Raw genomic sequence first — 10,932 nt, 5'->3', positions numbered from 1 at the left:
TCGTCATGTTACATTTGTTTGCAGGGAACGGGTGCCTCGGGACAACATGGAAATCACAATTTTCCTGACACTGGTTGGTGACTGGAGATATTATGGTAATATAGCAGCAGCGATATATCAACAACATATACTGTTTGTTGATGATGCAGAGTAGGATGTCAAGTACATGTAGAAGCTTGGCACAACGGAGTGGAGTATTAGGGTGATGGTTTATTGATGTGGGTATTGAAGCCCCACGTAATAATTAAATGTTAGCCTTAATTGTTTATTAATATGGCCTTAGTAATACAATAACGACCTTCACGCTAAAATGAGTCAACAACTTAATGATTTCTTTTGTCGTTCTTAATTACTTTACTAAGTTTTGTCCTTGGCTCTTGAAGCGTGCCGAATAATAAATAAGTCCACATGTTAGAATTTAACTCAACATCTATAATGGATCTGAACGGTATCTAGAAAACAAGGCTATAAATTTTCGAAGACGATGCATTATCACCTGAACTAATTATTGAATGAGACATGTATTAGCATAAAATTGATTTCTTTTCACGAGATGTCACAGATTATTTTCAATGGATGAGAACTACAATCTTTTAGCGACTTTCACATTTAATAGGTTTGGTTTGGTAAAGATATTTACGTCTTATTATTATCCGTGGTAATTTAAGGTTGGGTGTTTCTGTATGTATGTGATGTGTCTTCTTTTACAGTGGAATTGTTGCGCTTTTTATAGTGCTATATCACTGAAGCATGCAGCCGAAGACACCAAGCAACACACCCCATCCGGTCATATTTTACCACAGGCGTCTGCTTGTGGTTTGAAAAAAACCTATAGCTTATCCCTACTTTATAAACAATGTGGGACACTCAATGAACCGGAAGTTGGTGATATGCTTCTTTTCACTTTGAAATTAGACCATTTTTACGAAAATATTGAGTGTGCAAATATGATCATGTAACAAACAAGAGGGAGGTCGGCCCAACCATTTTTATAATTTTTGTATCCCCACCCTATGAGGATGCTACCATTGAATTATGAGTGCTATCCAATGCTTAGTTTTAGATAAGAAGTCATATGTATGAAAATAGTAAATTTGACCCATTTCGGCTCCGCCCCTGATCAGTCCCCAGTTGGGGCAGCCCCCATGATTTGTTCAATTTTGGATCCCATCTCTATCAGGAGGCTACCATTGTATTATGCATGCTATCTCATTAAGCTTAGTTCCAGATAAGTTGTTTATATGGAAATAAATAGCCAAATTGACCCCTGGATTGTTGATGGACTGACGATGGACGCCACGATATCGCATAAGATGATATTTCATCTTTTTTTTGTTAGAAGTTACTTTTAATATCTTTTGGTAATTATATGTCTCACATATATTTAATGAGAGTTAAAACCATCAACTGATTCTTCCGTACAATCAACTGAATCGTCCGTACCATCAACTCATTTTTCTCTACCATCAACTGATTCGGGAAAAAACCTGTGCAATTCATCTTCCATGGATACACCGGGTCCATTGCATCTATTTAAGAAAATAGGAAATAATATCCTCATGAAGGGAACGGAAGAGTTGCATGTACGTCTGCTTGTCGGGAGGGTGCTCAGCAAGAAATGGAGTACGTGGATGAAGTTTTACAGGTGAATCGTAAGTCACACATACTTATGATTCACTAGAAGCTAAGTTTTGAACACCATCATCGCATTGCCGGTGACAAGGTGCACAACCATCTAGCTGATGAGGTGCTAGAAAAGAAAGAACATGTTGCACCTTTGCTTGTTTGTTTGATAATTTTAACGTCCTATTAACAGCCATGATCATGTAAGGACGGCCTCCCATGTATGCAGCGTGTATGAAGTGGGTCTTTTGGGAAAGTGCGGTATATTCGTGTGATGTCTTCTTGTATAGTGGCCCTGTTGTCCCTTTTAAAGTATTTTTGTTTGTTTGTTTGATTAATTAACAACCTATGAACAACCAGGGTCATGTTTTTGGAGACTGCGGTATGTTCATGTTGTGTATTGTGTAGTGAACTATTGCCCATTTTTATAGTGCTAAATCACTGAAAGATGCTGCATGAGGCGAACCAGTAGCTCTACTCCCCGTATTCTGAACGCTAAGGAGCAGAAACTACCACTTTTATAGACTTTGGTGTGTCTTGGCCAGGAGACAGAACCTTCCTCGCATGTGCGAGCGCTCAACAAAAGACCAAAAGTGAGGCGGTGTCAAGAGAGACGTTAGGATAAACGAAGTCAGTTAGGAAGAAAGGAAAAGAAAAGATTTACGATCATGCACTAGGGACATAAGGCACAATTCCAACGCCCTATCTGCAGGGCAGATGTTGCTCCTAATGCAACTGTACATACTTTTCCTTCCCGACGAAACGCATGATGTTGAACTAAAGGGGACAAGTGTACTTGTTGCTATATTCTATGACCGAAGGCCAATATCAAAGATAAAAGAACCGATATGATTGTCTACGATTTGTAGCACCAAAACGGGAGGTTCTTTTTCATTCCATGGGTCACAAACGTATAGCGATGAATCGTGGGTTTCCGGCGATGTAATGAAAAGTGACATTATAGACAATAAATTTTCACAACAAGTTTGTTTGTTGATTAATTAATGTCCTATTAACAGCTATGGTCATGAAATGCCTCCCATGTATGCGGTGTTGCGTGTATGTTGAGCGAAGTGCGAGTTTTGGAAGACTGCGGTACATTCGTGTTGTGTCTTCTTGTATAGTGGAACTGTTGCCCTTTTTATAGTGCTATATCACTGAAGCATGCCGCCGAAGACACCAAGCAACACACCCCACCCGGTCACTTTATACTGACAACGGGCGAACCAGTCGTCCCACTCCCTGAATGCTGGGCGTTAAGCAGGAGCAGAAACTACCATTTTTATAGCTTGGATGTCTCGGCCCAGAACCTTCCTCGAAGGGGCGAACGCTCAACTCGAGGCCAAAAGTGAGGCGGTGCCAAGTGAGGCATTAGGAAACATAAAGTGAGTTAAGAAGAAGAGAACATATAATATCCTAAATTTAGTCGCCTTTAACGATCATGCAATAGGGGCAGCAGATACAATTCTAACGCTCTACCTTCAGGGCCAGAAAAGCATTCTCATGATGTAGGCTAAATATTTGAAGTAAGTAGTTAGTACCCGCTCTTGCTTAACGTTCACCATTAACAGAGAGGGGCGACTGGTTCGCCCGTTGTCAGTATAATGTGACCTGGTGGGGTGTGTTGCTTGGTGTCTTCGGCAGCATAAAAAGGGCACGAACATGGCGGCAGTCTCCCAAAACACTCACCTCGAGCTACACACACACACACGCCACAAAACGTATACATGGGAATCCGTCTTTACATGAAACTGGCTTTTAATAATGCTTTAATTAATCAAAGTATAGGGTTAACTCTTACCGTTTTTAGTGCTATATCACTGAAACATGCCGCCGAAGAAATCAAGTATCACACCCCTATCCACAGGGGCGAACGTTCAACTCAATGCCAAAAGTAAGGCAGTGCCAAGGGAAGCATTAGAAAACATAAAGTCAGTTAGAAAGAAGAGAAAAAATAAGATCATAAATTAAGTCGCCTTTTCCGATCATGCAATAGGGGCAGCAGGTACAAATTCTAACGCCCAGCAGGGCGTTTTTTATTAGGACGCCTTGACGCCACCTCACTTTATACATTATGAAACCCACTATCGATTGCCGCATATAACTGTTTTAAAGCCGCTTATAGCTGAGCCAAGCGGCTTTATTAAGATAGGTGCGTGTTGGACCCATCTCTGCTTGATTCGTGCGCATCTGCAGACTATTTTCCGATATTTGCAGTTCGCCAGATAAACAATCGATGGCCGTGTCACCAACCTGTTTATATTATTGTAATCAAAACTAGATATTTTACAAGTTCCCAAATAGAAATTGGATTTTCGTGATGCATTTTTTCTATATATAGCTTCAGACGATGGCCTAGTTTTGGTCGCTGGTAGAAGATTTGTACTACACTTTATGAAAATAAGGCACATGCTTTAGTATTCAACACACGTTTTTCATAGGTAACATGGGATCTGTAGGATACTGACAAAATTCTAGTTTTGGAATAGCATGGGAAATAAATACATTCACAATTCAAACGTGGTGGTAATGTTTCTTTTGACCAGTCTCCTTGTCACATAAGGTTTTGTTCTATGTCGGGAAACTGGTTTCTGTGATTTCTGTTTGGGCCATTGGCTATATCACCATCAATCATGTATTTCCCTCCTACCTTCTGACGTTCTCATGCAATAAACTTACGTCGTCTGAGGCTGTATTACATTGATATCAATACATAGAGGTTCCCCAACAAATGACTGTTGTTTAACATGTTTATCTAACTCGAGTTAGTTTATTTTCAAATTTTGAAAGACACTCCCCGTATTCTGAACGCTAAGGAGCATAAACTACCACTATTATAGACTTTGTTGGTGTGTCTCGGCCAGGGGACAGAACCCAAAGCCTTCCTCAGAAGCGCGAACGCACAACTCAAGGCCAAAAGTGAGACGGTGCCAAGGGAGGCATTAGGAAACATAAAGTCGGTTAGGAAGAAGAGAAAAGATAAGATCCTAAATCTTGTTGCCTTTTACGATCATGCAATAGGGACAGCAGGTACAATTCTAACGCCCTACCTGCAGGGCCATCGAGGATTTTGCTGACAGGCCTGTGGACTCTGTAACGGTGGAATGTTGAAAACTGCTATGGCGTTACTAAAACTGTTTGAACTGGCCGGTTGGAACAAGGCACCGGTGTTTGATTTTCCTGATGCCAATACATTCGAAATGCCTCGCTGTTGTTGGGGATTCATTAAGGAGTATGCGTTAATACTCTGCACGTTTTTGTGACCAGATATCTGTAAAAAATAACGTAATTACGAATTTGTGAAATGCTTTCATCGCATAGTAAAAAATCACGAAAAGGATTATGTTGTTGGAAGAATGTTATAGATATCTACACCAAAATTCTTAAAATTGGCGTGTTTTATTAATATTTGTTGGGATATATGTTCTGAATAAAGGTCAGCAAAACGTTTTTAATATTTAGCAGTCATTCTACATGTATTTCAAGTTCAATACCTGAATGATCTGTGTGGGCGGAACACCGCTGTCGTAAAGTTTCTGAACCAGGTATTTCCTAGCCGATTGGTTTGTCAGGCGTTTCCCACTTTCCCCTTTGGTTTTCAAACCTTTTATACGACATTTAGTTCATAGTGTTAAATGTGTATTAACATTACAGTACAGTAAACATCCAGACAAAAAGCAACACGATAAGTTGTTTATTTTACAACTCGGTCGAAGGGAGACAACTAGATTAGAAATTACCTGCTTTCTCTGCCATAGAAGGCATAAACTTGGACAGTTTGTTGACTCCAACAGGCTGGCATTTGAACGATTTATCAGACTTCGTGGTGTTTGTATTTGTGACTATATAAAATAGAGTTTCTGGATCACTGTATGGTGCCGGGCGGTGGTCACTGCATAGTTTGTAATATGATACAGGACATCGTTGGGGATTTGTGGGTGTCGCCCCTGTCATAGGGGGACAATACTCAAGATACTCGCGATTACTAGTATCAAAACATAACCTTACATCTCCCCACTTCATGTTATGGTGTTCGGTAACTCCGCGCATACCGAAATGAATTGTATTGAGAAACCAAATTGTTCTCAGCAACGCGTCTGGTTATTTATTTCCCAACTGGTCACAAGCAAACAGACGATCTATGTCGTCATCATTTATTGGATTTGCTCGTCTTTACAAATTGCCTTTTCCGATACGTTTCAGCTTCTTTTGTTTTGTTTTTATTACTTTCTGGAGTTTTGAAAATTCCGTGTCTGTGGTTATACTTATGCCATAATCGTGTCGACGAAGATATCTTTCGACACTTGCAACAATGCCGCGGATAGTGCTTCGCTCGTAATCATCGCGATCCTTTTTCTTCAAATTCATGAAAAATATACACAACAATTTACATAGATGGTTTGGGGGAATTGATTAAATTTTCCGACATTCTTTCAATTGAATTTTAAAGAACTCTACTAGCGTTTTCATGTCATTTTCGGTCTTTCGCACCATGTTTTGTTTTGTTTTTCTTCAATAAATTTGTTTTGTTTTTCTTCAATAAATTTGTCAATGTCTAATATAAATTGTACAATCCCGTATCAGAACTGTTACCGTCTGACCGGGTGGGGTGTGTTGCTTGGTGTCTTCGGCGGCATGCTTCAGTGATATAGCACTATAAAAAGGGCAACAGTTCCACTATACAAGAAGACACAACACGAACATACCGCAGTCTCCCAGTACACTCACCTCGCACAACATACACGCAACACACCGCATACATGGGAGGCCGTCCTTACATGACCATAGCTGTTAATAGGACGTTAATAAATCAATCAAACAAACAAACAATGATAAATATAGAAAAATAACAAGGGTAAATGAATTACATAAAACGTTGAAAAGTGCTACGGATTCGCCTATTTTTTAACATTTTCAGGCAAAAATGTAAGGGGTATTAGGAAGGGAATCGGTCATATTTTGAAAAATAATGCGATGAGGTATACTTTTTATTGGCTTTTCTTATTACAAATAAGTCAATCTTCATGGAAATTAAAAAAAATAAGTCAATCTTCATGGAAATTAAAAAAAAAACGATTTTCCTTGAGATCATTTTTTTCAGAAAAAAAAGAAAACATGACTTTTGATGCAATAACCTGGTGACAAATGACTTTTATGCGGTTTTTCTGATCATGGTATACCTAAAATCAAAATATATCAAAATGAACGAAATCCTTGAGAGGAAGCCAGATGGGACGGTCTACCTTAAATACTCTTCAAGGATAGAAAGATATTTAGGTCCTTTTCAATTATTGTGAATTATGACCCTGGAGTCTCAAGTTTCCCCCTCGGGAGGGCGTTAGGTCTACTATCATTTACATAGGGAAATAGGAAAATGTTGTCAGAATTATCGGTATGAGATGGCCATTGAATCCTTTTAGCAAATTGTTCATGACTGACTCCAAGGGGCCTTAGGGGCAGGGTCAAATAGGCTAAAAATTCAACAAAATTTTCTTCTGAAATTCTGGAAATAGTAGAATCAAATAATTTTCATAGATGGAAAGGTCTTAAGGTCCGTTACAAAAATTGTGAATTATATGACCATGGGGTATCTTTTTTTCCCCTTGGGAGGGGTCAGTTTTACTATAGCTTATATAGGGAAAGCACATTAATGAGCACTTTTTGCTTAATTTTCATATCTTATATAAATTAGTCAAACTTTGTTATAGTTATAAGCCTGAGATATAGCAGTTTAATATACATATCGGTCCTCGCTGACCGCCTGGGGGACCAGAGGGGGCGGGACAAAACAGGGTCAAAATGACTAAAATTTCAGAAAACTTTTGAGTTCAAGGATCGATGGAAGCAAATATGCTTCAAAGTCAAATTTATAAATTCACTGACCTACGTCAAGGGCCAGTATATAGTGTTTATATGTATTTGCTTCATTCTATATGTGAACTCAGGTGACCGTTAAGGCCTATGGGCCTCTTGTCTATTTATGTATCACAAAATCTCATGGACGTTAAGATATATTATGAACTTTAATAGAAATACTGACTGCAAGTTACCTCCCTTTATGCGTTCAGACACTTTCCTGTCGTGACCTTGGAAAAGATACGCTACTACCTGTACTCGCTCGTATATATGGAAACAAGTCTAAAGTGTGGTGCTTCGTGTCTTCGGTGGCATGCTTCTGTGATATAGCACCATGAAAAGGGCAAGAGTTCCACTTATACCAGAATACATAACGCGAATAGACCAAAACACATACCACAGTTCACACACGCTACACACCAAGGAAGGTCATCACGACTGGCTTTTAATGAGACGTTTAATCAATCAAATAAACGTCTTGATATGATTTGATGAACATTAATACTTTTATTGTCAATGGATACTAAACACAATTGTATTGTTTTACCAAATATGTAATCAAATTGCATATATATGAAGTGGTGTATTTAATATTAAACACTATCAAATGTTATATCTTGTTACATTTAATCTCTGTTCTCAATTAAATTTTATTTAATGTTCTGACCATAATTTATCGACCATATGTGTACGAGACACCAATTTAAACGAATAAATGACTGAAACAATATGCTTTGTTGTAAACGAATAGACATACACAATTCGACAGATAAAAATCTCTACATTCTTTTGAAATGCGAATAAAGCATTTGCATATTGCATAATATACTCTGTATTTTAAGTTGATATATTTACGTGTTACATGCACTTTCATTGTTTTATGGGGATTCCTATCATTACGTTGAATGCAAATTCCATGTCAACATAACTGAAGACACATTAAACTTGTCTCGTTTAGTCATAATGTTTAGGCTTACATTTGTATAATGCGTTTATATTTGCCTCGTATTTAACATGATGTGTTAACTGTTTTTTGAGCACATAAATGACATTTTGTATGTATAGTAATTTTCGTCATCATATTATTTTGGATTCTTTAGTTGAAATCTGGCCTTTGTTTCCATGAATAACACACTTCAGATATGGATAGTAGTTGTATTTTTTCGTGAAACTCCTATATATATCGTTTGCATACAGTGCGGTAATTACGAAATGTACACCATGATAGAACAAGTGTCAATTAAAGATCATGAATCATGCATTGGTCGCAACTTTATCCTTTAATATCAGCACGTACGTAAAACGTCAATCCCTCGACTTGTTGGTCTCCACATACGTAGTTCGTACTGGTATTACCAGAGGAATGACGCAGGAAATCAAATGAAAATTTCCAAACACGTGTTTACATAACGTAAGAAAGGGTATCACAGACAGTGCTTCGGGGCATAATTTCCTTTGTTTTTGGGATTGTTTAAAACGAGGGATCTATATAAAGCACAGAACGCTAGTGATGTTTACATGTTTAAAAATCATCACGGGATGGAGTACTTCAAACAGCTGTTACTGACAATAGTCTTGGTACTACTAGAGAGGACATTAGCCACGCCAAGAGATCTTCCTCATTCAAACTGCAATAACAAACGAATTGTGAATTCGTTTACAACCATTGATTACGTATGGACTAACTGGACAGAACGTCAGGTAGCGATTGGAAATGAGGAATATATCCCAGAAAATAACATTATAAGTGGATTAAAAATATTTGAAGGTGATGCTTATGTAACCGTTCCAAGATGGCGGCGGGGTGTCCCTTCAACGCTCAACAAAGTTGTGAAGATAAAAGGAAAGTCAGTGCTACAACCATTCCCAAGCTGGGAGATGCAGAAGATCGGGAACTGTCATGCTCTTCAATATGTACACAGTATGGAGATAGACCCAAACACTGGCTGGATGTGGATCATTGATACTGGCAGAATCAACTTCTTCGCTGCTGATGGTACACCGACGCAAAGTCTCTGTCCGGCCAAAATTGTTATTTACGATATGAAAAAGATGAAAGAAGTGACCCGCCACGTATTCCCTAACTACGTAGCAAACCGTAACGTCACATTCCTCAATGATATTGTGGTAATGTACAGGAGATCACGAGCGAGATATGCCGTTATTTCGGATGCATTCGCATATCGGATGGTTGTATATGATTTACTACGGAACAGATCTCACTACTTCTCGCACCCGTCAATGTTACCAGAGCCCGGCAATGGAAACATCACCATATTGGGAGAAACCCTGTCTGTATCAGCCGGTATCAACGGCCTAGCATTATCAGCAGACATGATGTATGTTTATTACGGACCTGTTTCTGGGTACAGTTTGTACCAGGTTCCCTCCCGAGTTGTGCGACAGCCGCGTGGAAGATTTGCAAGATATGTCCGTAAAGTCGGGAATAAACCGTCTCAGGCAGCAGGGATGGCGTACAGCCGTAGTAACCATTTGTATTTTCCTGCTCTTGAGTTGAATTCTATATTCAGGTGGGACATTAACCGTGATAGAAAAAGTCAACGGAAGTCCGTTACAAACGTAATGATGAAGTCTGTATCGCCAATTCTAAGGAGCGACACCTGTATGAACTTTGTTGACATTTTAACGTTTGACACAGAAGGCTATCTTTGGTTCACTGTGAATAAACTCCACAAGTACGTTCTGAAATCCATGGACTTTACCGGAAGTGATGGGCCCAATGTCCTTATATGGAAGATTTATGTAGGAGAGTTAGGCTATTTAGATCGACGAAGGAACGTAAAGCTACCTGAAATTAATATTAATGCATTCCCTGACTCTCTCAGTCGATTTTACACCTCAATTTTTAGATATGTGTTTGCAAGAAAATTCCATTAATGATTAACTTGTTTACCTTGAATCATTATCTCGTCTTTTCTTTTCATAGCAAATACTAAACCTCCTTTGATTTATAATAATTGTCGTGTATGCTATCTTTAATAATGATATCATATTCTTTTGAAATACTATAAAGGCCAAAATGTAATACAGTAAATCGTTATCAAGAACCATTGCAGTCTTTACGTAAACATTGAGTGTATGGGTCGATCTACGATGTATTTTGCATAACTGTTATTTGTTTATGAAAGGCTTTTTAATGTCAACCTAGGCGTCGTAAATTTCTCTATTTCTGCTTCATGGTTTCTCGTATATTTGTTTGTATGAATCTTTTCATCATTATAATGTGGTATTTACAAACTATGGTCTAGTCCCTTAAAGTACACAGCTTTACCTAAATACTGTGTTGTATGCTTGAGTCTTATAAATATATACTTTTCCCATAAATCAGCTTCTCGTTTATGTCAAGAAATCCTTTATCCTATACTGATCCATGTATGTATTGTCGGTAGGATATGTAGTTTTTAGTGAATGAATTAAAGAAAGAAACATAAA

At 38.4% G+C, this 10,932-nt stretch overlaps 1 protein-coding gene across 1 annotated transcript; it reads left to right on the top strand.

The window, feature by feature from the left end:
* The first annotated feature begins 8,875 nt into the window (after nt 1–8,875).
* Nucleotides 8,876–10,932, top strand: LOC138314672 (protein yellow-like). Its single transcript, XM_069255129.1, has one exon. It carries the CDS (start codon nt 8,998–9,000, stop codon nt 10,375–10,377), a length of 1,380 nt encoding a protein of 459 aa, XP_069111230.1. The 5' UTR covers nt 8,876–8,997; the 3' UTR covers nt 10,378–10,932.

This window comes from Argopecten irradians, chromosome 2 (assembly GCF_041381155.1).
Source record: "Argopecten irradians isolate NY chromosome 2, Ai_NY, whole genome shotgun sequence".
Classification (NCBI taxonomy): domain Eukaryota; kingdom Metazoa; phylum Mollusca; class Bivalvia; order Pectinida; family Pectinidae; genus Argopecten; species Argopecten irradians.
Note: the sequence above shows the minus strand (reverse complement) of the source record. Positions and strands in the feature narration are given on the sequence as shown.

Bases quoted from the DNA above. Each gene is read 5' to 3' on its own strand.
- LOC138314672 (XM_069255129.1), top strand. From the start codon at position 8,998: ATGTTTAAAAATCATCACGGGATGGAGTACTTCAAACAGCTGTTACTG.